Source organism: Lissotriton vulgaris, chromosome 9, assembly GCF_964263255.1.
Source record: "Lissotriton vulgaris chromosome 9, aLisVul1.2, whole genome shotgun sequence".
NCBI lineage: Eukaryota > Metazoa > Chordata > Amphibia > Caudata > Salamandridae > Lissotriton > Lissotriton vulgaris.
The window spans coordinates 68,833,452-68,859,488 of NC_141697.1; the positions used below are offsets into that span (position 1 = coordinate 68,833,452).

The following is a 26,037-nucleotide window of genomic DNA, read 5'->3' on the forward strand; positions in this document are numbered from 1 at the left end:
TTGAGGGCTACCAGTCCGATGATGCTAAATCATTGTCTGGTGTTAATGGTGGCAGGTCAGGGTGTCCAGAAAGCTCCACATATCTTTAAATTCTCTTCCCGATCAGGCTTCATGGGTAAGACCTTAATAGGAATCTCTTCTGCTTTGTGGGATCCGGCGGGGTCTGCTCGATGTCGGCTTCACAGGCAGGTGTCTGGTCATTCAATGGACCAGGCACTCTACGCTGTTGCCGATGTCAAGCATCGCGAGGCTCTACACGACGCCTATTATAATGATCAATCTTAGCAGATATGTGAACAGGAATAATCGCCCTTTGAGACAAGAACTAGAGCTCAATAAAGCATTTATCGGTACAGAACCATTGCTCAAGTACTACTTATGAGTTGATCTATAGCGGGGTGTCCATTATAGGTCCAAGAGGGTCATATCCAATCCAGACTGTCAGGATAGCCAAATAAGATAAATGTACTTACAGTGGGGGTAACCTGAACAAATGCAGAAACACAAAGTAAAGTTACACTTCTGTGTAAGTTTACGATTGTTTGCTATCCACAAAGGTATTTTACTAGTAGTATCTTTACGACTGCGGAGTCTCATCACATGAAAATATAGGACTGTCCCAGGGCTTTAAGCGGGGTCTGTGGGGGGCTGCGCCCCCCCCAGTTCTTTTTGGAGGGCCTCGAAAGGGGGCTCTAGGCGGCTCTATTTTCAGGCCTCAAAGGTCAAAGGGAGGGTGAGAAGATGTCCCGGTTTTTGTTTGGTGTTGCTAGTGTTGGTACCATGTCTTGATAGTGAAATACTGCCAATTTCGTTTTTCACTATTGCAAGGCTATCTTGCCCATAGGATAACATGGGGAATGCTGTGTGACATGTTTACCTGCATATCTTCCCATAACGGCAAGATAGACATATGGAATCTGGTATCCCTGAACTCAGGAATGCAACACTCATTGGACTCAAAGGGCTTCAGCCCCCCGTCGTGTATGGCAGCCTGGGATGAGACGCTTCCCGGGCACACACACAGCCACACCCGAGCATTTCACAGGTCTTTAAAGACCATTTGCATATTAATGAAGAATTGTTGTTGTCTCACTCCTTCTGAGAGCCCCTGCAGCTCCACTCTGACTATTGCGTAAAGATTCAGCCCCCCTGAATTTTTTTTTAATCTCCCCCGCCCGAAATTTGTCTCTAGTTGCGCCTCTGCCTGAACTCAGAATTTAATACCACATCCTTTAGTGAAGATGGTTTTGAAATTCTAAGTTTGGAAATAGCAAATGTTTTATCTTATGGCTTATACTTAATAAATATACTTTTTTGCCTATTTTATTATCCTCTGCTGGATGCGACTTCATGATTTTCTTAGGCACACAATGCTAGTTATCTTGATTTAGACCATGCCCCTACTCGGATAGGCCACACCCCTTTAAGACATTTGCCACGCCCCTTTTAGAGCACCCCCAGTTTTTTTCCCACTTAAAGCCCTGGACAGTCCTATCGTTTTATGTGCAGAGACTCCACAGTCGTAAATAAACTATTAGTAAAATACCTTTGTGGATAGGAAACAACCGTTAACATCCACAAACGTGTAAGTTTGCCTTTGTGAATCAGGTGCATAGTGGCTAGATTGACAATCTGCCATGGATCTGGCCCTTCTGGACCTTAGGTGGGCACCCGTGCTTTATAGGAGTCTGAATTTTAGTTGTGGCGTCAATATCGAACATATTCACCACATACATCTACGGTTAATAGTGGGATACAAATGGCTGATTGCCTTTGTGCAGCTTACTGCTCCGCTCTCCCAACTTCTTACTTCCATGAAGCAAAACCATCTTGTCACACACTACCAACAGAGGCTATTGTAGTACTGCCCAATCAAATGAGCACATGTGCACCACCTGGCATCAGAAATGCACAAGTCACTTCTACTCGTAGTTGCCCAAAATTGCAAAATCAAAACAATCTGCACCAAAATGCGGACACTTATCATTTATCTTTTTCAATTTTTTAATAGTTTTGACTGCAAATGTTGTTAGAGCCATACCTCTCCAAGTTTCTGAAAAAATGAAACTATTGTCTTTTAGTGGCTTGTCGTCCACGAACAAACTTTTTTTTTTCACTGTGTCCCCAATTTCCCTTCGTCTGCAGAGTATGGAAGAGTGCACGCCAACATTTCCACAGGGGATATTTCTGGACCAACTCTGTACAGGCGATAAATACTTGAAGCGAATGCAACAAAAAAATAAAATAGAAATAAGTATTCCCAAACCTCATCCCAAAGGAGTTCACAGAACTAGGGAAGCATGCCCCATCAACTTGGTCCATGAGGTCAGCGCCATCTTGATTGTAGATTTGTTGGAATGAGGGTGCCTAGGCGTGCTAGCCCTCGATCTGGTTGGCCCATTCCATGCACACACATACACGGGGGTCTGTCTCGAGAGGGTTGGAGCATTCAAGCATTTCAGTTGAGGTTTTCTTTCTCTTTTGCAGAAGTTTTTTCAAAAAAAGCAATGCTGTTTTTCCACTGAAACGGCTTGCAGCCGATCACAGCTGCAAAATGGCGGTGAGCTGGAAACACAATTGCTGAGTTGCCCCTCCCCTCCCCCCGCCCCACTCCCTCCCGCATCCAATCCCAAAGTCTCATGCAGATGAAATGGAACGCACTAGTCCAGGTGTATCATTGTGACCTCTTGGTCAAAATCATGTGGCATGCAGCAGCTCCCACTGTTGGCTTGTCAAATCGGACTGACACGGGTTGGTCACCACCCGGGAGGACTGGTTGTCGAGGCAGAGACCGCTGAGGAAGTGCTGGAGGAACAGCCCTTTTAGTTTCCATTTCTGGAGAGAGAAGAAGAACAAACAGGTCAATATCTTGAAATAAACAGGAAATAGTATGAATGGGAGAGATTCGATTAGATATCTGCAATTAGTTTTTTTTGTTTTTTTAAAAGTCTGGAACACGTGCAGGGGGGTCACTGGTGGAAATGGGGATGACTAGATGTGGCCATCAACTGAGATTTCTTTGGAAGATGAGGCACAATAAGAATACAAAGCTATTTGTCCTACAACGTAGCAGAAACAACAATGGATAAAATAAAGATGAAGAAGAGAAATAGAGGAAAATAATAATTTAAATATAAAAGATAAGATCAAGGGGAACAGAAAGTAAAATAAAGAGCATTGGGATCAAGAAAGACAAGATGTTTAATATAGAACTGTGGATGGAAGAAAGAAAAAAGATTCTCAAGAGAAAAACATTGCATACAATAATGTAAAGAAAGTAAAAGAGAAAAGTAAGTGCAGCCCAGACAAAAAGAAAAGGAAGACATTAATAGAAAGAGGAACCACGAGAATTGGAGAAAGGAAAGAAAGAAGTAAGGAAAGAAGCAAGAAAGGAATGAAGGAAAGACATCACGAAAAAAGGGGGAAGAAAGAAAGGAAAGATAAGTGCAGGAGGGAGGAGAACGAAAGAAAAGAATAATGGAAGAAATGAAGGTGGGAAATAAGAAGAAAAAAGATGAAATAAAAAAAAATCGAAATACATAGTAAACTAGGATTGAAACAGAAAAAGAAGGCTGCAGAAAACATGGACTGAGAGAAGATTACATAGAGCAAGAGGAGGGAGCCAATAACAAGAAACAGCACTGAAACCTACCTACCTAGCAATCGTGAGCTTCTAGGTCACTGGCAAATGAGAGAAATGTAAGGGTTAAAGTGGTTCTGCCCACAGCCCTGCCCCTTTTCACCTTCTGAATTTTTTTGTGTTCCTCATTCTTCCCTTTCTTGGCTCTTTGAGGTTGATCTCCGTCTCTTCTCAGAGTCAGGATCTAAAAGTCATCGATTCTCGTTTTTGCCGCCAACCGCCCAGTCGATAAATAGTGATTTCCTACCATAGCTGACATGGTTTGAGGTAGAGCTGTCTCCTGGCCTCCTCTATTGGATGCGTGTGACCTCACAGAGTCGGACAGCTGAGACCTCCCTGGTCCTGCCAATATCATTAGCAGCTCAGATATTGATCCAGCACTTCTTACTCGCTGAATAAATGAAACGCAAGGCCAGGGGATACATAAGAATGGACCGGCAAATGCACATCGCGGAGACATATCACCCACAGTCGAATAGGCTTGTTGAGCATAGACTAATGACGTGCTGCAAGGTTTAAATGTGCAGAAGTGGAACTTTATTCCTACAACAGCCTATGTTCTTGTTCGGAGATCGCTATATCCGACTGGGGGCCTTCCCTACCTGAGTCCTCTTCTGACCCAAGGAAATGGGCTAGTAAGAAGATACACTCTCTGAGCTTCTCAACTACTCTGAAATAGCTTTTTTTCAATAAAATCAGCAAATTGGTTTCTTCGCATTGCTGGTTTGACCTAAATATAACAGGGGATCCCACTGCAAAGAATAGAATGCCACCCAGTGGTGAAGTAATAAGGCCATGTATTCAAGAATCTTTGGTCACAGCTTCCATTGCATGGACTGGCCGAGCACAAGAATGTCTCATCTCAAAAGCCAGTTAATTTTCCTTATCGAGGATACATTAGGCAGCAGCATCAGTTATTCAGAAACACTACACGTAGAGGAGTAGCGCTTCCAGCAGTTTTCGCTAAGGGCAATTTGGTGAGGAGTCTCCCCCTGTACGGTGCAGCCTCTTCTTGGTTATGGGTTGCCACCTGTAGGGTGCAGTCTGCTCTTTGTGAATGGTTGCCATCTGTAGGGTGCAGTCTGTTATTGGTGATGGGTTGCCACCTGTAGGGTGCAGCCTGCTCTTGGTTATGGGTTGCCACCTGTAGGGTGCAGCCTGCTCTTGGTTATGGGTTGCCACCTGTAGGGTGCAGCCTGCTCTTGGTGATTGCTTGCCATCTGTAGGGTGCAGTCTGTTATTGGTGATGGGTTGCCACCTGAAGGTTGCAGCCCCTTCTTGGCTATGGTTGCCACCTGAAGGCTGCATCCTGTTCTAGGTTATGGGTCGCCACGTGTAGCGTGCAGCCTGCTCTTGGTTATGGGTTGCCACCTGTAGGGTGCAGCCTGCTCTTGGCGATTGGTTGCCATCTGTAGGGTGCAGCCTGCTCTTGGTGATTGGTTGCCATCTGTAGGGTGCAGCCTGTTATTAATGATGGGTTTCCACTTGAAGGTTGCAGCCTGTTCTTGGTTATGGGTTGCCACCTGTAGGGTGCAGCATGCTCTTTGTGAATGGTTGCCACCTGTAGGGTGCAGTCTGTTATTGGTGATGGGTTGCCACCTGTAGGGTGCAGCCTGCTCTTGGTTGCCACCTGTAGGGTGCACCCTGCTCTTGGTGATTGCTTGCCATCTGTAGGGTGCAGTCTGTTATTGGTGATGGGTTGCCACCTGAAGATTGCAGCCCCTTCTTGGCTATGGTTACCACCTGAAGGCTGCATCCTGTTCTAGGTTATGGGTCACCACGTGTAGGGTGCAGCCTGCTCTTGGTTATGGGTTGCCACCTGTAGGGTGCAGCCTGCTCTTGGTTATGGGTTGCCACCTGTAGGGTGCAGCCTGCTCTTGGCGATTGGTTGCCATCTGTAGGGTGCAGCCTGCTCTTGGTGATTGGTTGCCATCTGTAGGGTGCAGCCTGTTATTAATGATGGGTTGCCACTTGAAGGTTGCAGCCTGTTCTTGGCTATGGTTGCCACCTGGTGATGGGTTGCCACCTGAAGATTGCAGCCCCTTCTTGGCTATGGTTGCCACCTGAAGGCTGCATCCTGTTCTAGGTTATGGGTCACCACGTGTAGGGTGCAGCCTGCTCTTGGTTATGGGTCACCACGTGTAGGGTGCAGCCTGCTCTTGGTTATGGGTTGCCACCTGTAGGGTGCATCCTGTTCTAGGTTATGGGTCGCCACGTGTAGGGTGCAGCCTGCTCTTGGTTATGGGTTGCCACCTGTAGGGTGCAGCCTGCTCTTGGTTATGGGTTGCCACCTGTAGGGTGCAGCCTGCTCTTGGTTATGGGTTGCCACCTGTAGGGTGCAGCCTGCTCTTGGCGATTGGTTGCCATCTGTAGGGTGCAGCCTGCTCTTGGTGATTGGTTGCCATCTGTAGGGTGCAGCCTGTTATTGGTGATGGGTTGCCACTTGAAGGTTGCAGCCTGTTTTTGGCTATGGTTGCCACCTGAAGGCTGCATCCTGTTCTAGGTTATGGGTCGCCACGTGTAGGGTGCAGCCTGCTCTTGGTTATGGGTTGCCACCTGTATGGTGCAGCCTGCTCTTGGTTATGGGTTGCCACCTGTAGGGTGCAGCCTGCTCTTGGTTATGGGTTGCCACCTGTAGGGTGCAGCCTGCTCTTGGTTATGGGTTGCCACCTGTAGGGTGCAGCCTGCTCTTGGCGATTGGTTGCCATCTGTAGGGTGCAGCCTGCTCTTGGTGATTGGTTGCCATCTGTAGGGTGCAGCCTGTTATTGGTGATGGGTTGCCACTTGAAGGTTGCAGCCTGTTTTTGGCTATGGTTGCCACCTGAAGGCTGCATCCTGTTCTAGGTTATGGGTCGCCACGTGTAGGGTGCAGCCTGCTCTTGGTTATGGGTTGCCACCTGTAGGGTGCAGCCTGCTCTTGGTTATGGGTTGCCACCTGTAGGGTGCAGCCTGCTCTTGGCGATTGGTTGCCATCTGTAGGGTGCAGCCTGCTCTTGGTGATTGGTTGCCATCTGTAGGGTGCAGCCTGTTATTGGTGATGGGTTGCCACTTGAAGGTTGCAGCCCGTTCTTGGCTATGGGTGCCAGCTGAAGGCTGCATCCTGTTCTAGGTTATGGGTCGCCACGTGTAGGGTGCAGCCTGCTCTTGGTTATGGGTTGCCATATAGGGTGCAGCCTGCTCTTGGTTATGGGTTGCCACCTGTTGGGTGCAGCCTGCTCTTGGTTATGGGTTGCCACCTGTAGGGTGCAGCCTGCTCTTGGCGATTGGTTGCCATCTGTAGGGTGCAGCCTGCTCTTGGTGATTGGTTGCCATCTGTAGGGTGCAGCCTGTTATTAATGATGGGTTGCCACTTGAAGGTTGCAGCCTGTTTTTGGCTATGGTTGCCACCTGAAGGCTGCATCCTGTTCTAGGTTATGGGTCGCCACGTGTAGGGTGCAGCCTGCTCTTGGTTATGGGTTGCCACCTGTAGGGTGCAGCCTGCTCTTGGTTATGGGTTGCCACCTGTAGGGTGCAGCCTGCTCTTGGCGATTGGTTGCCATCTGTAGGGTGCAGCCTGCTCTTGGTGATTGGTTGCCATCTGTAGGGTGCAGCCTGTTATTAATGATGGGTTGCCACTTGAAGGTTGCAGCCTGTTCTTGGCTATGGTTGCCACCTGGTGATGGGTTGCCACCTGAAGATTGCAGCCCCTTCTTGGCTATGGTTGCCACCTGAAGGCTGCATCCTGTTCTAGGTTATGGGTCACCACGTGTAGGGTGCAGCCTGCTCTTGGTTATGGGTCACCACGTGTAGGGTGCAGCCTGCTCTTGGTTATGGGTTGCCACCTGTAGGGTGCATCCTGTTCTAGGTTATGGGTCGCCACGTGTAGGGTGCAGCCTGCTCTTGGTTATGGGTTGCCACCTGTAGGGTGCAGCCTGCTCTTGGTTATGGGTTGCCACCTGTAGGGTGCAGCCTGCTCTTGGTTATGGGTTGCCACCTGTAGGGTGCAGCCTGCTCTTGGCGATTGGTTGCCATCTGTAGGGTGCAGCCTGCTCTTGGTGATTGGTTGCCATCTGTAGGGTGCAGCCTGTTATTGGTGATGGGTTGCCACTTGAAGGTTGCAGCCTGTTTTTGGCTATGGTTGCCACCTGAAGGCTGCATCCTGTTCTAGGTTATGGGTCGCCACGTGTAGGGTGCAGCCTGCTCTTGGTTATGGGTTGCCACCTGTATGGTGCAGCCTGCTCTTGGTTATGGGTTGCCACCTGTAGGGTGCAGCCTGCTCTTGGTTATGGGTTGCCACCTGTAGGGTGCAGCCTGCTCTTGGTTATGGGTTGCCACCTGTAGGGTGCAGCCTGCTCTTGGCGATTGGTTGCCATCTGTAGGGTGCAGCCTGCTCTTGGTGATTGGTTGCCATCTGTAGGGTGCAGCCTGTTATTGGTGATGGGTTGCCACTTGAAGGTTGCAGCCTGTTTTTGGCTATGGTTGCCACCTGAAGGCTGCATCCTGTTCTAGGTTATGGGTCGCCACGTGTAGGGTGCAGCCTGCTCTTGGTTATGGGTTGCCACCTGTAGGGTGCAGCCTGCTCTTGGTTATGGGTTGCCACCTGTAGGGTGCAGCCTGCTCTTGGCGATTGGTTGCCATCTGTAGGGTGCAGCCTGCTCTTGGTGATTGGTTGCCATCTGTAGGGTGCAGCCTGTTATTGGTGATGGGTTGCCACTTGAAGGTTGCAGCCCGTTCTTGGCTATGGGTGCCAGCTGAAGGCTGCATCCTGTTCTAGGTTATGGGTCGCCACGTGTAGGGTGCAGCCTGCTCTTGGTTATGGGTTGCCATATAGGGTGCAGCCTGCTCTTGGTTATGGGTTGCCACCTGTTGGGTGCAGCCTGCTCTTGGTTATGGGTTGCCACCTGTAGGGTGCAGCCTGCTCTTGGCGATTGGTTGCCATCTGTAGGGTGCAGCCTGCTCTTGGTGATTGGTTGCCATCTGTAGGGTGCAGCCTGTTATTAATGATGGGTTGCCACTTGAAGGTTGCAGCCTGTTTTTGGCTATGGTTGCCACCTGAAGGCTGCATCCTGTTCTAGGTTATGGGTCGCCACGTGTAGGGTGCAGCCTGCTCTTGGTTATGGGTTGCCACCTGTAAGGTGCAGCCTGCTCTTGGTTATGGGTTGCCACCTGTAGGGTGCAGCCTGCTCTTGGCGATTGGTTGCCATCTGTAGGGTGCAGCCTGCTCTTGGTGATTGGTTGCCATCTGTAGGGTGCAGCCTGTTATTGGTGATGGGTTGCCACTTGAAGGTTGCAGCCTGTTCTTGGCTATGGGTGCCAGCTGAAGGCTGCATCCTGTTCTAGGTCATGGGTCGCCACGTGTAGGGTGCAGCCTGTTCTTGGTTTTGGGTTGCCACCCACAGGATGCAGCCTGACCCTGGCCTTGGATCAGACATAGCAACATGCAGACGCACCCTTACGTAGTGGCATGTTATGTCGCAACCCGGGAATCCTTGTGGAGGAAAATTATATGGAGTTTCCAGCACTGAAAGTTGTGCCCAGCACTACCCTTCTGAAGCGACTCAAGTTGTGCCACCTCAACAGAGCCTCCTCACCCTAGACAAAGATCCCAATGTTCACTCAGTGACCTATCTCAAAAAATATGGACGCTAGCGGAGCTGGGATCTTTGGGGTGAGGTATATAGATGTGATGGATACTACTGTTTGGCAATCTCTCTCTGCATTGACCACTTGTATCTTCTAATTCACCACATCACACAATCAGGGTTTCTCCCATCTGTATACATGATTCTTGCCTGTTCTCGGAGTACCTTGTATGCACCAGGTCTGGTGGAAATACCCAATAATCCATAAAGTAAAAATAGCTAGCCCAGGACAGTAGGATCGCAAGCGTCATGAACGGGCACATGGCCAACCCAACTTTATCCTTTAAGCAAAGTAGCCAAAGATTCGTTTATGCCCTTTGTGTGCTTTTTGTAAGAGAAAAAAAACATAAACTCTAGCAAGATAGGGGCTGGGAAGTGAAACACCTCTGTCGAGCGCACCGTTGGTTTTGTTTTACTTCTAGGTATGGAGCCTCATATGTATTCCTCAATGCCTCTCTGCCATTGGACATCTTCATGAGTCTTTTCCTCCAATCACTGCACCAAGACCCTCCCTCCCATAAATCTCATTGGCTGCTCGGACTTCTCTTTTGTTACCAGGCATAAAATAAAGAAAGTAAGTAGACACAGATTGACCCCTCGAATACATATTGACGTTTCTCATTGTCTTGGAAGTAATTTATGCCAATAATTTTCAGTAGAGATATATTTAGGCTTCCTCACCAGAGGGGAAGCCTTCTACATTCAGATGTGAACTGGTAGGATCTCCTGCCTTGAGGGTCCCTCCAGGCTGTTGTCATCCTCCTTTTAAAGGCCCTGTTTGGCCAGCAGGGACCATGGTCGTCCCTGAAGTCTAGCACTTTGGCTCTCCCTTCAGCATACAGGTGGATGCTTGTATGCTCTCCCATTACTCGTGCGCTCTGGTGCTCGCTCAGGGCTGCGGTAATGCTCCACAGGCTCAACAACGCAACAAAAGATGCACAAGTTGTCATCCATTCAAGCCGTGTCTCAGAGCCCACTCATACACAGCAAGAAGGGTTCAAATGCATAAGTCTCCAGCTTCACCAGGCTCTTAACATGGATCACAGTATTCCCGCAGCTATTGGTAGAAACCATTAGGGCAGAATAGCATCTTCAGCCATGGTGTAGCAAAGGTGGCATGAGCCTTGATGCAAGCAAGGACAATGGGCCCCATCCCATGGTTTGCCATGATTCTGCTGACATAAAAATGTATTCTATACACATTCCAGCAGAATCGCCCTCCTGACCTGTCGCTATGGGATTGGGGCCTGTAATCTGCAGGGGACTCAGTGCCCATGGCATCAACCCAACCCACTAATTCATTTCTGAGTTTATCTAAAGTTCTTTTATACAACACACAAAAGTTAGATAGGCTTGAGTGTCTTTAAGAATGTTTTTTCCTTTGTAGAATGATGTCCACTCTCTCATTAAGACCCCTAAAACGCCATCTCTCCTCTACCTACCCAATACCCTACAAATCCCTAACCCGCACGTTCGACATAGCGGTGTAGTGTTTGTTGCCAGCGCCTGGGGCAAGGCAAGTATCCTTCCACTTTTCTTTAAACATTTTGTGCCCTTTTTAAAATGTTGCACCTTTAAGAATGCCCCTAGGAATTTTGCACCTGGGGCAACAGCCCCTCTGCCCCCCCTCACGCTATGCCACTGGATACCTCATTTTACGAGTCGGGCAACATGGTATTCTCCTAAAGGATGCCATCTGCCGGATTGTATGCTGACCTGATTGGGGAACCTGTGTCTCTTTTGCTCTTTTGTTTCTACTGAAAAATTACTCCTACTGCCAACAAAAAAAAAAGTCAGATGCGGATCCCACACAATTCCAGAAACCAACAGCGGACCCAACAGCGGACCCCACCGAACTCAAGAATTACCGCCCCATCTCGCTCCTCCCGTTTCCAGCCAAAGTCATCGAGAAGACCGTCAACAAACAGCTGGCCGCCTTCCTCGAGACGAATGGATCCCTCGACCCCTCACAGTCTGGCTTCCGAGCCAACCACAGCACCGAGACCGCCCTAATCGCTGCCACCGATGACATCCGAGCCCTGATGGACAACGGAGAAACAGCGGCCCTCATCCTCCTAGACCTTTCCGCGGCATTCGACACTGTCTGCCACCGCACCCTAGTGCAGCGCCTCAGCAACGTCGGAATCCAGGAGAAGGCACTGGAATGGATCATCTCCTTCCTCGACGGAAGAACACAGAGAGTCCGTCTACCACCGTACAAGTCAGAGGCCACCGAAGTCATTTGCGGCGTCCCTCAAGGATCCTCGCTGAGCCCCACCCTCTTCAACGTCTACATGAGCCCCCTCGCGGCCATCGCACGCCAACACAACCTCAACATCATCTCCTACGCCGACGACACCCAGCTGATCCTCTCCCTGACCAACGACCCCGCCGCCGCCAGAGCCAACCTTCACAAAGGGATGAAAGATGTAGCCGAGTGGATGACGACCAGCCGCCTGAAACTGAACTCAGACAAGACAGAAGTCCTCATCCTGGGCTCCTCGCCCTCCGCCTGGGACGACTCCTGGTGGCCCCCCGCCCTGGGCACCGCACCCAAACCGACAGACCACGCACGCAACCTGGGCTTCATCCTGGACTCCTCCCTCTCCATGACCAGACAAGTCAACGCCGTCTCCTCGTCGTGCTTCAACATCCTGCGCATGCTACGGAAGATCTTCCGGTGGATCCCCACCAAGACCAGGAAGACGGTCACCCAGGCCCTCGTCACCAGCCAACTGGACTACGGCAACGCCCTCTACGCCGGATCCACCGCCAAGCTCCAGAAGAGACTCCAGCGGATCCAGAGCACCTCAGCCAGACTCATCCTCGACATCCCACGAAACAGCCACATCTCCGGACATCTGAGAGACCTGCATTGGCTCCCCGTCAACAAAAGAATCACCTTCCGTCTCATCACCTACGCACACAAAGCCCTACACGGACAAGGCCCGAGCTACCTCAACAACTGCATCAACTTCTACGCTCCCAAACGCCACCTCCGATCAGCCAGTCACGCCCTCACCGCCGTCCCTCGCATCCGAAGAACGACAACAGGAGGAAGGTCCTTCTCCTACCTGGCCGCCAAGACCTGGAACTCCCTCCCTCCCGACCTGCGCCTGACCCAAGACCACCTCTCCTTCAGGAAGAAGCTCAAGACCTGGCTGTTCGAGCAGTAGCAGCACCCCCCCTCCCGCCCCCCCCAAGCGCCTTGAGACCCTCCGGGTAAGTAGTGCGCTCTATAAATGTCTGTGATTGATTGAATTCTGTAACTATCGACCGATATCCCTTCTGCCTAAACCTGCTAAGATCTTAGAAAAGGTTGTTCAGAGGCAATTGGCCTATTATTTAGAAACTAACCAGCTGCTGCACGACTTCCAGTCGGGATTTAGAACCGGCTTCAGCACTGAGACTGCACTGCTGGAGGTATCAGAGACAATTCGAGAGTGTGTGGACATGGGTGAGGAGGCCATGTTGGTCCTCCTCGACCTGTCCGCTGCTTTCGATACGGTGTCCCATGATATACTTCTGGTTCGTCTGCAGCTGCTGGGGATTGGAGGCACTGTACTGACCTGGATTAAATCTTTCCTCTCAGGGAGGACTCAAAAGGTACTTCTTCGACCCTTTGTATCGGAGGACAAACCTCTCCTGTGTGGTGTGCCCCAGGGCTCGGCCTTGAGCCCGCTTTTGTTTAATGTTTACTTAGGCCCGCTTGCCAGGGTAGTTGAGTCATGGGGGGTCAGGGTGGTCTCTTGCGCTGATGATACTCAGCTTGTTTTTTCTTTTAGAGACCATTCTGACTCCCACTTTTCTAACTTTCGCAACTGCCTTGGCAACATCTGTTCTTGGATGGCTTCCAATCATCTGGTTTTCAATACTGACAAAACGGAGGTTCTTTTTTTTAGCCATAAATCCGCCCCTCCCGCCACCCTGTGGTGGCCTACCGTGCTGAATCCCCCTCCAAATCCAGTCCAATCAGCCCGCAATCTCGGCTTCCTATTTGATAACTATGTCCTGTAAAGCTCAGGTCAATAAAGTTACCTCTGCCTGCTTTGTCAAACTGCGTATGATTAGGAAGATCTTCCCTTATCTCCCTCTGGTCTCCCACAAGACTATTGTCCATGCTCTTATCACGGCACATTTAGACTATGCCAACAGTCTTTATGCCGGCGCCCCCCTCTACCTTATTGAAAGGCTACAAGTTGTTCAGAATGCGGCGGCTAGACTCATTGGAAATATCCCTGTTGGTAACTCTGTAGCAGCTTATCGGAAAGAACTGCATTGGCTCCCCATCTCCCGTCGCATTCAGTTTAAAATTCTGATCCTTGCCTTTCGTGCTATTAACGGATTTGGCCCTGATTCTCTGAGTAAAAGACTCAAACTATCTATATCTGTCAGATAATTGAGATCAAACAGCCTGCGTCTCTTGGTGGCACCCAGATTTCGTCGTGCCAGGAGTGGGGGCAGAACGTTCGGAGTGGCCGCTGCCAAGTATTGGAACAGCCTCCCTCTGGACCTTAGGTTCATTGAGTCAGAGCAAATATTCCGACGGAAACTCAAGACCTGGCTGTTTACTAATCCTTAAAACTACTATCTCTGTGGAGGCTCTCTGTAGTTCCGTGTTTTGATGGGCATGCACTCGGTAGATCCGTCTCATGATTGACATTTATTCTGTAGCGCCGGGACACCCCCTTTGGGGGTAGCTGTGCGCTCTATAGGCTTCTTAAATAATAATAATAACAGGAAGAACTTCTGTGTGGACGCGTGCACATCTCACCTGTATCTCTTACCTGAAACCAACCTAATTTGAACTAAGAAGACTCCCATTCCACCTTCAGGACCTTACTCCATTTGCAGTTCATAGCCGTGCCACCATCTTCTTGAAATGATGACCCGCATAATTACCCGCAATACTGACGTCCTGGTGATGAGTTGACCCGAGATCTACCATGGCTAGGGTGTCAAAACGTCAGCAAGTTCATTACCCTTGTTTTTGCTTGATAAAAGAATATAAAATGCATACTATCTGTGCTTTTCTCAGTATTTTGTGCAGAGATGAGTGGTTGTAAGCCTGTGGTCTGAGGACCCCTGGGTCCGGGAGGCCTACACAGAGGGCCTGCAACGGTTTTACAAAAGTACATACTATTTAAATGGCTCAATTAAAATTAGTCCAGTATATAAAAATAAAAAATGTAAAATGTGAAAAAAATCTATATTTAATTATGAATTGCACAAAATGTTCTAAGGCAGTCCCCGGCTTCCAATAATGACTCAGCGGGGTTCCCCGGCTTCCAATAACGACACAGTGGGGTCCTCTGCTTTTAATAATGACTCAGTGGGGGGTCCCCTTGGGTTCCAATAATGACTCCGTGAGGGTCCTCGGATTCCAATAAAGACTCAGTGGGGGCGTCATCGGAATCAAATAATGATCCACTTGCGGTCTGCGGAAGTCAAAAGGCGAAGAACAGCTAGCATATATGACTGGGTTTCTCTTTATCCTGTACTCACCCTGCACTACCCACGCTATCAGGTGCACTTTTTAGTATTTTCAATAATTCTTTAAGTTACATATTGATATCTCTATAGCAGAATAGCCTTTGGAAAATAAATGAGTGTTCAATAACCACAGGCATGCGTATTCATTCAATGATCACTACAGGTGTTGGTTACACAGTCATATAGAATTCTAATGCCACAGAAATAGCCCCATGGAGCCTGTTCTCCTGGTCAAACTTATATCCACGTCCCTTGTGGAACTACTGGGGTCCCTGCCCCTTGTGAGTAGAGGAAGGTATGGGGTGCTGTGGTACCTGTCTGGCGTCTTTCTGGTTGCACGACTCCAGCATGATGAGGGACCCGGTGGAGAAAGATGCCACGGAGAGACACTTGTCCTGCTGTCTGATCAGGGGGTCACTGAAAACCCATTCCTGGAAAGATGGAAACAGATGGAGTTGGCTTTAGCGAAGAATCTACACAGTGTCAAGCGTGAGGATGGACATTGTGGATCGAAATGGGCCATGGACAAACACACTTATCAAGGAGAGACATTTCTTAATCAAACAGGATGTCAAGGAGCAATAGAGTCTACCAGGGCACGTCCAGAGGAGAGTGACCACTGGGGCCACTGAAGGAGCAAGTGAGTCCTGCGTCGCAAAGAGAAGACAGGGCGGGAAGCGGTCTCTAGTGGGGCAAATTGAAGAAAAAGGAGTGGAACATCAACGAGAAAGAGACGATAGTGTGGTTAAGCAAAGAAGTGAAGTATACAGATGAGAAAAGAATTGGAGGGTTTCTAACTTGTTATTTTGCTTTGTTTACTGAGAAAAGAGATAGGTTTATTTTTATTAACGCTCTAATTGTATCCCCTCCAAATTCCATTTAATATGTAGTGCTTTCTTTTGAAATGAATTAAGTGCAATGTTCTGTGAAAAGCAATTCCAACTGTGACACAAAACTAATGTAATCATAGGGGTTACCACTTTACCCCAACCACATAATGCTATACTTGAAACCCTTAATCCTCAACCCTTTAACTTTAAAGCTTTACCTGTAACCTGTTAACCTTAAAATCACCATAGCACTTAACCCCGTACCAGTAAATCTACACATAACCACATAATTTCAGCCCTATGTCCCAAACCCATAACCCTATAACCAAAATGCTATATTCAATCCCCTTAACCATTAACCCAATTATAAAGCCCATACTCTTAGCGTCTACACCATGTGCCCTACACCTGTAAAAAGGTACCCTAAGCACTTACTCCTTACCCATAACACGTAACCTTATGCACCAAAGCCCTAACCTTTAACCCCCTAGCACCATACCCTTTACCCGTATATCATTAACCCTAACCATGAACTGTATACCATACACCATTAACCGTTATCCCAAACCCTAAACCCTTAAACCCAACCTTTAACTCTGTACACATAACCCCAAGACATACTCTATACTTGGCCTGTGTGAAATATAAATTACACCGGAGTAAGTTACGCAAGTTCACTAATTTTGCATTACGCTTGTTCTGCCAAATTTCTAAAGCTATGCAATTATGCCATATTGCGTAATTAAGCTGCATTTATGGGAAAAAAGTATTGCAAACTCCTCAGGACGACATGAATGGCCAGAACGCGAGTGTCTGTTACTCGCGGCACGTGTGGTTTTTGAGCTATTTTTTTTAGCATGAAATGTGTCTTGGCGTCAAAAATGTATGCCACTTTCCCCACATTTTGAGTCATTATGCAAAAGGAAAGTATGCAAGTTTCGCATGCTCCTCCTGTATAAATCATACCCTTATCCTTATCCCTATACCTTTAACCCTGAACCTTATATTGTAAACCCCTACACGCTGTACCCTTAAACTCCAACCCAAGACCCTAAGCCACTAGCTCTATACCTTTAACCCTATATCCCTAACCCCAGCCCTTAACGCCATTAGCCACTATAAGTGCTTAATTTGTAAAAAGAATAAGTGGCGGGCCCCATCAGGAGACCACTGCAGCTTGCACCACCTGGTGCCGCTGACACGGACTGCACCAACACACTATTACTAATCATCCCGCTCTTAAAAGTGTGACAATCCCAGGCCCCCTAAGCTATAACAAGCATTGGAAATGCAATAGGTCTCGCATTAGGAAAGTTTGAGCGATTTGTATTGTAAATGACACTTTTTTTTTATTTGTGTTGGTTTTAAAAATAGCAAAATTAATAGCTTTGTCAGTTACAATGTCAATAGTTTTAACTTTCGCAAATGTGACACCTATAGCATTTGTAATGCAATGTGTGTTGTATTTATGTGACTTAGATGTATTGATATTACAAATAACAATGGCTTTTAATTTTGTAAATAATTAATACTTAAATAAAAGTTATTGTAATTTATAATGGCAATAGCTTAAACGTTTGTAAATAACTTTTGTGAAGATTAGGTTCAGTGTATTTTATTGTGACGAAAATCCAAGAACATTGCATTTGCACCTACACACACACAGAGCCACACACACACATATAGATGTGGTGATGGTGGATCTGGGGGATGTGGTGGTGGTGGATGTGGTGGTGGTGGTGATTGTGGATGTGGTGGTGATGGTGGTGGATGTGGTGATGGTGGTGGATGTGGTGATGGTGGTGGATGTGGTGGTGGTGGTGATTGTGGATGTGGTGGTGGATGTGGAGGTGGTGGATGTGGAGGTGGTGGTGGATGTGGAGGTGGTGGTGGATGTGGAGGTGGTGGATGTGGAGGTGGTGGTGGATGTGGAGGTGGTGGATGTGGAGGTGGTGGATGTGGAGGTGGTGGATGTGTAGGTGGTAGATGTGGTGATTGTGGTGGTGGTGGTGGATGTGGTGGTGGTGGTGGATGTGGTGGTGGTGGATGTGGTGGTGGTGGTGGATGTGGTGGTGGTGGTGGTGGATGTGGTGGTGGTGGTGGATGTGGTGGTGGTGGATGTGGTGGTGGTGGTGGATGTGGTGGTGGTGGTGGTGGATATGGTGGTCGTGGATGTGGTGGTGGTGTGCGTGGTGGTGGTGTGCGTGGTGGTGGAGGATGTGGTGGTGGTGGATGTGGTGGTGGTGGATGTGGAGGTGGTGGATGTGGTGGTGGTGGATGTGGAGGATGTGGAGGTGGTGGATGTGGATGTGGTGGATGTGGTGGTGGTGGATGTGGTGGTGGTGGATGTGGTGGTGGTGGTGGATGTGGAGGTGGTGGATGTGGAGGTGGTGGATGTGGAGGTGGTGGATGTGGAGGTGGTGGTGGATGTGGAGGTGGTGGATGTGGAGGTGGTGGATGTGGAGGTGGTGGATGTGGAGGTGGTGGATGTGGTGGATGTGGTGGTGGTGGAGGTGGTGGATGTGGTGGTGGTGGTGGATGCGGTGGATGTGGTGGTGGTGGTGGATGCGTGGATGTGGTGTTGGTGGATGTGGTGGTGGTGGATTTGGTGGTGGTGTGTGCGGTGGTGGATGAGGTGGTGGATGAGGTGGTGGTGGTGGATGTGGTGGTGGATGTGGTGGTGGTGGTGGATGCGGTGGTGGTGGATGCGGTGGTGGTGGATGTGGTGGATGCGGTGGTGGTGGATGTGGTGGATGCGGTGGATGCGGTGGTGGTGGTGGATGCGGTGGTGGTGGTGGATGCGGTGGTGGTGGATGTCCCACATAGGATCAAAAGCAAGACAACCTCCATCCACCCGTTGCTTGCTCCTACTAATGTAGCTAGGCGCTTCAGAGCCCCAGAAAGGGGTGGTAAGCGCTATATAAGCGTTACTTTACCATCTGAAATGCACACAAGGATGAATAGACTATGCAAATGAGGAAACAGACCCTTTTCTTGCAAGTTTCTCAAAAGGACGTTTTCCAGATTTATGGCGCTTGAGTTAAACTGGGAGAAAGTGAAAGAGTGAGGGAGGGGGTAAAGACGGCGACGGGGGCGAGAGGGGTCGCCCAAGAGTGAGGGAACATTGAGTGAGTGGAAAGAAGAAAGGGGGTGAGAGCGAGCAGCCAAGTGGGGAGACCCAGAGGACAGAGCGCGTGCAAGAATGCAGCCCCACTGGGGGGCTGCTGGGAGAGGAGGAATGGACAGGACAGCCTGACAATTGCGCGGGGAGGGGGCAGGATGCGGGGCGTGAGGGGCAGAGCGAGGGGCGCGGCGTGGCAGGGGGAGGGGCACCTGTGTTTGCATTGTGTGTGGCTTGTTTTATGTTTGATGTTCACAGTTTCAAGGAGAGTCAGGTGAAAATGGGTGGCAGTGCCGGGACGACTGGCTAGGGGTTGGTGCGCATGTGTTTTGGGTGAAAAATGATAGACCTTTAAAAGCTGATGCGCTATGCAGTTTCTCGCGTCTTCGTCCAGGATGCAAACTGTCCTGAGCCGTCACTGCTGCACGTGAAATAAGCTGTGCTGCTGCCTAATGATCAGTTCACTTCCGTCAAAACATTTTGCACGCGCTGGTTGATGCTTTTTTGTTTGGTTTTTATTAAATTTCACAGTTTTGTGTGGCCATATGGGGGTTGTTACTCCAATACACAACCAAACGCTGGTGATTAAATACTGTGTTAAATTGTGGAAGCACGTGATCTGACAGCTTTGCTCTCGAGAGAAAATAAGGTGTTTGTGTGTTTTCTCACTCTGTTCTTAGCGGTGCCAGCCTGTGAATGAAGTCGAGTAGTTGGGCATACGCCGTTCACTAGTAAAAGCACTGATTGTTTGTTTTCATTTTTTCCTTCGTGTAATTTCTGAGACTTCATTTTAACTGGGCGGTAGTCTCTGCTATTTAAAGCGTGTGACTTTGTAGGTGTGTGTGTAGGCGATGAGGAAAAAAAAAAAACAAGAAGGAGGGCATTGCTGTGGGGAGGGGGGGAGGAGAAATGCGACACCGTGGGCAGGGGAGAGGGCGGAGCGGGGAGAGGGTGTGAAAGCAGCAGGGGCCTTTGAAGTGAAGCTAAGCTTCACTTCAAAGGTGTGGGAGGAGTGCGGCTGAGGGAACAGGCGGCGATTTGATGATGTGCACGCGCATTTTATTTCAATGCGCTTGCGCATTGACCTAAAAGCCACGGGCACAGCACCAAATCGCCCAGTTAGGTAAAGTCTGTTTAAGACGCTATAGTCTGGCTCTGCTCAATGCGCTTGCGCATTGAGAGGCGAGACCTAAAAACGGCCTAGGTGGTAGGTATTAGTCATTTTTCATTGTGTATTGAATTAATAAACAGCTTTTGTCCTTATCTCTAAATCTGACTGACCGTGCCATCATGTGCAGACTGGCATAAGTGCTAGTGCTCACAATTAAGTAACGGTGCCGAGCACCCGAAACCACCGGCTCACATTAAGCAGTGTACCTTGTATGTCTATACACCTGACCGCTTTTCTCCTTTAGGGCTTTGAAATATTTTTGGAACACTTTGGGAAATATTCCTTTTTCTATGCGTTCATGTCAGAACTAATAATTGGGACATGTTATTTTCAGTAGTGTTGTTTTAAATGTTTTAAGGCAACCCCGTAGGAGGCGCCTCTTTTTTAACTACGTCAAGTAGGAGAAGTCTCTTTTCTGCAACGTCAAGACGATTAGTGCACTTTATGGCGCATGCAAGGTGGAATGAAGCCCAGCGTCATGCGTGACACATTTCAAGGAGAACAGTGTCTAGTGTGGCAAAGACGAGGAAGTCTTTGCCACACAAGACCACAGTGCTTAGTGTCTCAAAGTCAATAACGGCCGGTGTCCTATGAGGCATATTTAGGGCAGGACAAGGTGCTCGGCTGGCCCACCGAGAAGGGGTGCGGTCGATCTGTTTGCCAGGGCCGGTTTCGGACGATTTTGTTACAGGGGCCGATATCGCAGCTATGCTGCAAAACAGGCCATATAACAACAAAAACGGCTCTCCAGGGACCCAAAACAGTCCCCCGCCCTGTGGGGCTACCGGGGAAACGCCCAGTGCCCACTACGGTCAATCCAGCCCTGGGCATATTTAAAGGGGGAAGAATGTCTTTTAGTGTCTTTTGTTTTATTTAAAGGGGGGGGAGTATTTTGTTTTGCAAAGAGAAGGATAAATAGTGTCGTGTGCCTCTAAGGAAGGGAAAAAAAGTGTATTTTGCTGCACATTCAAAGACGAAGAGTGTCTTCTGCGGCAAAGACGAGGAATGTGAGTGGCTAATCGTGATGGAACTTGGGTTTGGGTTTCAAAGTCATGTGGAAAGTCCTGAGAGTGACAAAGTAAAGGAGGGAGTGCCTTGTGTGCAGTAGCGGCCCGTCCTAATTGGCAGAGGGGCTATGTCTCTCTCCTTTTGCCCATCAAGGGGAGTGTCTGTCAGGCTGAGTAAAGGTCAGCCAGACAGACTCTCTTTATTTTCAGGTCAGACAGCCAGGAGCTAGACATGCATTAAATGCACAAGCTCCCTGCTGCCTGAGCAGAACGTTGCCGGCTGCCGATGTCACAGTTCCTGTGGCCATTACCTCTTCAACCTGACAAAGTGCCTCGAGGCCTTCAACCTCGTGCAAGGTGGAGCATCACTGATTGTCTCGGACCTGGACACTGGAGCCCTACAGCACCCAGGGCCGAGTGTCGATAACTGACATCTCGTAACAGAGTGGGGTGGGGTCAGCAGTCTCACTGACCCCATCCCACTCTGACAAGATAGGTACTGCTGCCTCACCTCATTGGCTGACCGAATGTCAGCCAATGACAGAAGGCAGCAGTCCCAACCCTCCTGGGACCTCGGAGGCAGAGCTGTTCAGGTAAGTGCGATTTCTTTTTGTAAAGTGTTACGCGGCTGAGTCAGTGTATGTAGTGATTTGTATGTCAAAGACCTGGAGGACGTTTGCCTTGTGTGTTAATGTTAGGGAAGATGAACATGTTGTGTGGTGAACCATGCAGTCATACCTGGGCAGCCGGAGGGTTGTTCACCGTCCCTTTACAGACCCCCACGCTCACGAGAGAGTTCCCCGCCGTGTCCTCTCCCCGGGACTCGAGGCAGAATGTTCCCTGTCTGATGATGCCCGGTATCACTTCCTTTTCAGGAACCCTTAGAAAAAAGATCAAAATCAGAGATACAATACATTCCACTGTTGACGCATCCCAGTGATTGTGATTAGCAGGGCTAGAGTTTTTGGTGTGGGGCTGACATCGATATAGCGCCAATAGGCCCAAGAGCTTGTTGTGAAGCACCTTGTGAGATCGATTTAAGACTTCCAGAGGAAATGAAAGCTGTCCGGCTCCTTGTCATGTAAAAAACAGGGGCCATATTTTCCAAGATTTTGTGTCCTGGTTCCACCACTTTTGTGGTGCATCCATGACACAAAATGATAGCAGATATTTATAAAGCCACGCAAGCGGCGATTTGAGCTGACCGTACGTGGCTTTGTAAAAACAACGTAACAAATGCAGCATTTTGCGCTGCTTTGCGATACATTTCATTCTGGGAGGCGTTCCGTGGGTGGAACAAGGGCGTTCCCATGCACCCAACCATGGATTTAATGCAATCCCAGATTTACAAACGTTTGGAAACCTGGGATTGCCTGTAATCGCTACGCCCCCCCAGAGGATGGCGTAATGAGGAGAAAAATCTTTCTTTCTCCTCGTTCTTTCTTTTTTCTACGTGAGCTGCCCGCAATCTGCAGCACACAACGAAAGAGGAAAATGCCTCGAGAGATTGTTTTTGTGCAGGAAGGTGTCCCTTCGTAGTCTCCTTAAGATGCATGAATCCTTGCACCTTGGTGCAAGGGTCCCAGCGTTGGAGCTAGGCAGACTGAGGTGCACCAGCGCAAGCAGAGCGCAGAAAATGTCTGCCCTCTCCCTTTCACGCAACACAGCACAGCAACTTTGCTTGCTGCCCTGCGTTGCATGAAAGTTTAGTAAATATGTTCCTAGGTGTGGTCACAATTTTTATTATACTGAAGTAATTTGTGAAATGTCTCAAATTTCATGTTACGCTTGCAATGCAAAATTCCTGAAATCATGCTATCACAGCACAATATGTAATTCATTTAGGGCAAAATTATAGTATGGCCAGAAGGCAACAACCAGAATGGGCTCAGCTGTTTTTTTGCCGCATCTGTGTTTTGGATGCATTTTTGCATCAACATTTTCAGTTGTGTGTGCAAGTCACACTAAAATTCAGTGCTAAATGGTGGATTCGCATTTTGTGTAATTGTGCGTAATTTCCACAAACTTTTGGGTAATTAGGCGAAAGAAGATTATGCTAATATGACACACCCCCTAGTGACAACTCGGTTTTTCAGCTAGGGAGCCCTCCCTCTTGCAAGAGCGCACTTACTTGAGCTCCGGGTACACGTTCTCCAGATACCACTGGAAGGGTTTGCACTTCATTTGTTGGCGCAGCTCCATCCGCTCCGCGATGCTGAAACGGAAAGCGGCGCCGTTAGGTACAGTGTCCAGGGGGACGGGGCACATATCAGCTCAAGCACGGGATGGGCTTGTCAAACCATGCCCCTCTGTAGCCCCTATTTTGAATTATTTATTTTTGGTTTTATACAGCGCATTCTCGCCCCCAAGGTATTGGAGCGCTTTACATGAGCACCAGTTACATTACACAAGGACACATTCATTTTTCGTAGGCATGGGGAGATTAAGTGATTTGCCCAGTATCACAGGATGTAGAGCCGATGCCAAGACTTAAACCCGCTTTCCCAGTTCCAAAGTTGGCAGCTCTGGTTGGTATGTCACATCCACTCCCCATGTAGGGTGGGGTAGTGTCCGATGCTTCCTCCGAAGTTGGTACCCACTGGTCCATGCCCTGTATGGTGGCTGATACTGGCGTGTTCCTCTAAAGGGGCAGGCTAGCATCGAGTGTTGGTGCTATGCATTGGGTAAGGTGCATGTGTGCCCAATAGGTGCCCCTGTGTACCTGTGTCTAGCTCTGCTAGCATGTACACCACACTATGTTCCCCCTGCTTCTCCTTTGTGTGACCATGGTCCATGAACACGGTTTAAAACTCAGAATAAACGCAGGATTGACTGAGGGTGGTGGGCAGGGTTTTAAATCAGGCCCCTGATACACAGGGTGAGGGCGGGGTGAGGGCTGCAAGAAGAGAACCGACTCAAACTCATCTCAGCCATCAGGATGAATGGGTCACAAATATTTCAAACAGCCAAACATTCTTTCTTGCAATCACACTTGACATTACTGTCTCCTGCTATATTGTAATTGTATTTACATAGCTTACTACCTCTGACGAGACGGAGAAGCGCTGTTTGGTAAGTAGCACGCAACTCCAGAACACCAAAACCTTTAGTGGTGGATTAGTATAGGGAAACTGTTAATTTCAGTGGTGGACATGCAGGTCTGTAAGATGGATTGAATCGGATAACGGAGGGACAGAAGAGGGAAGAGTCTAGAAAGTGTTATTTGGGAGATCATGGTAGTAAGATGAGGCTTGGCATGAGTAAAAGGAGAGATGGAAGAGGGAAGAGTCTCTGGAGAGGGATTAGAGAAATCATAATAGTAAAATTCAGTTTGGGTGGGATACATGAGGGAAGAATTTAGAAAGGGTTGCTCGGGACATTACAGTAGTAAATTAAGGTTTCGGGTGAGCCAAGGAGGGATAGAGGGGGGAAGAGTCTAGAAAGGTTTATTTTGGAGATCATAGTAGCAGAATGAGTTTTGGGATGAGTGAGAGTGGAGGTAGAGGAAATATGGGGAGACGTAGGGGTGAGACAGAGTGGTGCATTGGAGAGAGTGGAAGGCTTATTTTTCTTCTACAGCAGGAGAGTCAAATGTGTTTTGTTTTTCTTCTACAGTAGGAGAGTCAAGTGTGTTTTGTTTTTCTTCTACAGTAGGAGTAAAGTAATAAATATTTAAATACATAACTACAAAGGAAGTGAATACATGTATTTTGTTTCTTCTTCTACAGTAGGAGTAAAATAATAAATATACAGATACATAACTAGATAGAAAGAGTATACATGTCTAAGAAAAATAATACATCGAGATTAAAAGTTGTATTGTACAAACTCAGACGTTCAAGTGTTGCTGTACTTGAAACGAATTTATTTATTTTGTTAATAACTATTTTCTTCTTTTGTTGTCACCTTGCTCGGGACTGGGGCATTTTAACCTTGTCATGTAGATCTTAGGAGGCCTAATCACCTCACTCTAGCTCAAGGGTGCCCAACTAGGTTCCGGAGGGCTGGACCAATGCAAATGTTCAAGGTATCCACATAAGACATTTGCATGCAATGATATTAGACAGTGGTTGTGAAATCTGGCATAGATCCAGACCTCCTGGACCTACATTGGACACAGACGGGCAATGATGGCAGAATGTGATCCGGTGTGGTGTGAGGCTGGCATGATCTTTCTGTATTCTATAAGGATCCTAGACAGTGGCTCAGGCCTTGAGACCCTGAGTGGGTACCTCTGGTCTGACAGCTCTGCGGAAGAGACCACCCTCTGGGCGCTGAGTGGGGTCTCAATTGTGCCCTACCTCATACACTGGCTCTGTGGCTCTAGTGAGGTCCATTCGCCACTCACTTAGTGCCTTGCAGAGGTAGGGGTTCCGAACGCCCCCCCTTCTCCTCCACCTCTCGCCTTAGGCTGCATCAATGATAAGGCCCTCTCCTGGCTTTCATCCTTTCTGGCCTTCAAAGGATAGTTTGGCGTTGAAGATTACCCCAACGTTTTTTACCTTCGTGCTTGGGGTGGGAAGGGATCCAAGTTCCTGAGGCCACCAGCTAGGAGACTAAAAGGAGGGGTTGTTACCAAAGAATACGACCTCCATTTTTGTTGAAAATTTGACTTCAGGCAGTTGTCCCATATCAAATTGCTGATGTGAAGCATACATCATGAAAATTGGCTGCGGTGGCGTCCGTGAAAAGCAGAGTCGGGGAGGAGGGGATCTGGGAAAGAGGGGGTCTGTGCAATAGGAGTTCAAAGTGGGTAAGCAGCAACGGACAGGAGGTTGACGGGCAACCAACAGCAATGTGGGCCGCCACAGGAAGAAGAAGTGATTTGCTTAGTTTTCGGTGTTCTCGTGAAAAGTAACTGGTGTTAATGTAAAGTGCTCCAATACCTTTGCATAGTATTGGCGCTATATAAAACTGCACAAAAAATATAACAAGCAGAGTCAGAAAGGAGGAAGCGATTTGTACAACGAAGTTTGCTGGGCAAGCAGCCACAGGCGGGAGGAGGACGGGCATCGAACAGCCAATGCTTGCTGCCACGGGAAGATGAAGTGTTTTGATCTTAATCACAAAATGTGGAACTGAGGCCGAGGCTAGGGAGACGATGTGTTGTCCTCTGTGGAGATAAATGGAGTCTCCTGTATGCAAATAATGTAG

General features: G+C 48.5%; 1 protein-coding gene across 1 annotated transcript in view; it reads right to left on the reverse strand.

Annotated features, from left to right (window-relative positions):
* Positions 1 to 1,986: 1,986 nt before the first annotated feature.
* The window catches only part of GALNT16 (polypeptide N-acetylgalactosaminyltransferase 16), a 512,323-nt gene continuing 488,272 nt past the window's right edge, over positions 1,987 to 26,037 (reverse strand). Inside the window, exons 12-15 of the mRNA XM_086937043.1 lie at positions 23,015 to 23,098; positions 21,622 to 21,763; positions 15,069 to 15,185; positions 1,987 to 2,835 (exon numbers count right to left, since the gene is read on the reverse strand). Coding sequence (XP_086793169.1) covers positions 2,698 to 2,835; positions 15,069 to 15,185; positions 21,622 to 21,763; positions 23,015 to 23,098 — 481 coding nt within the window. The 3' untranslated portion in view covers positions 1,987 to 2,697. The remainder of the gene's footprint in view (positions 2,836 to 15,068; positions 15,186 to 21,621; positions 21,764 to 23,014; positions 23,099 to 26,037) is intronic.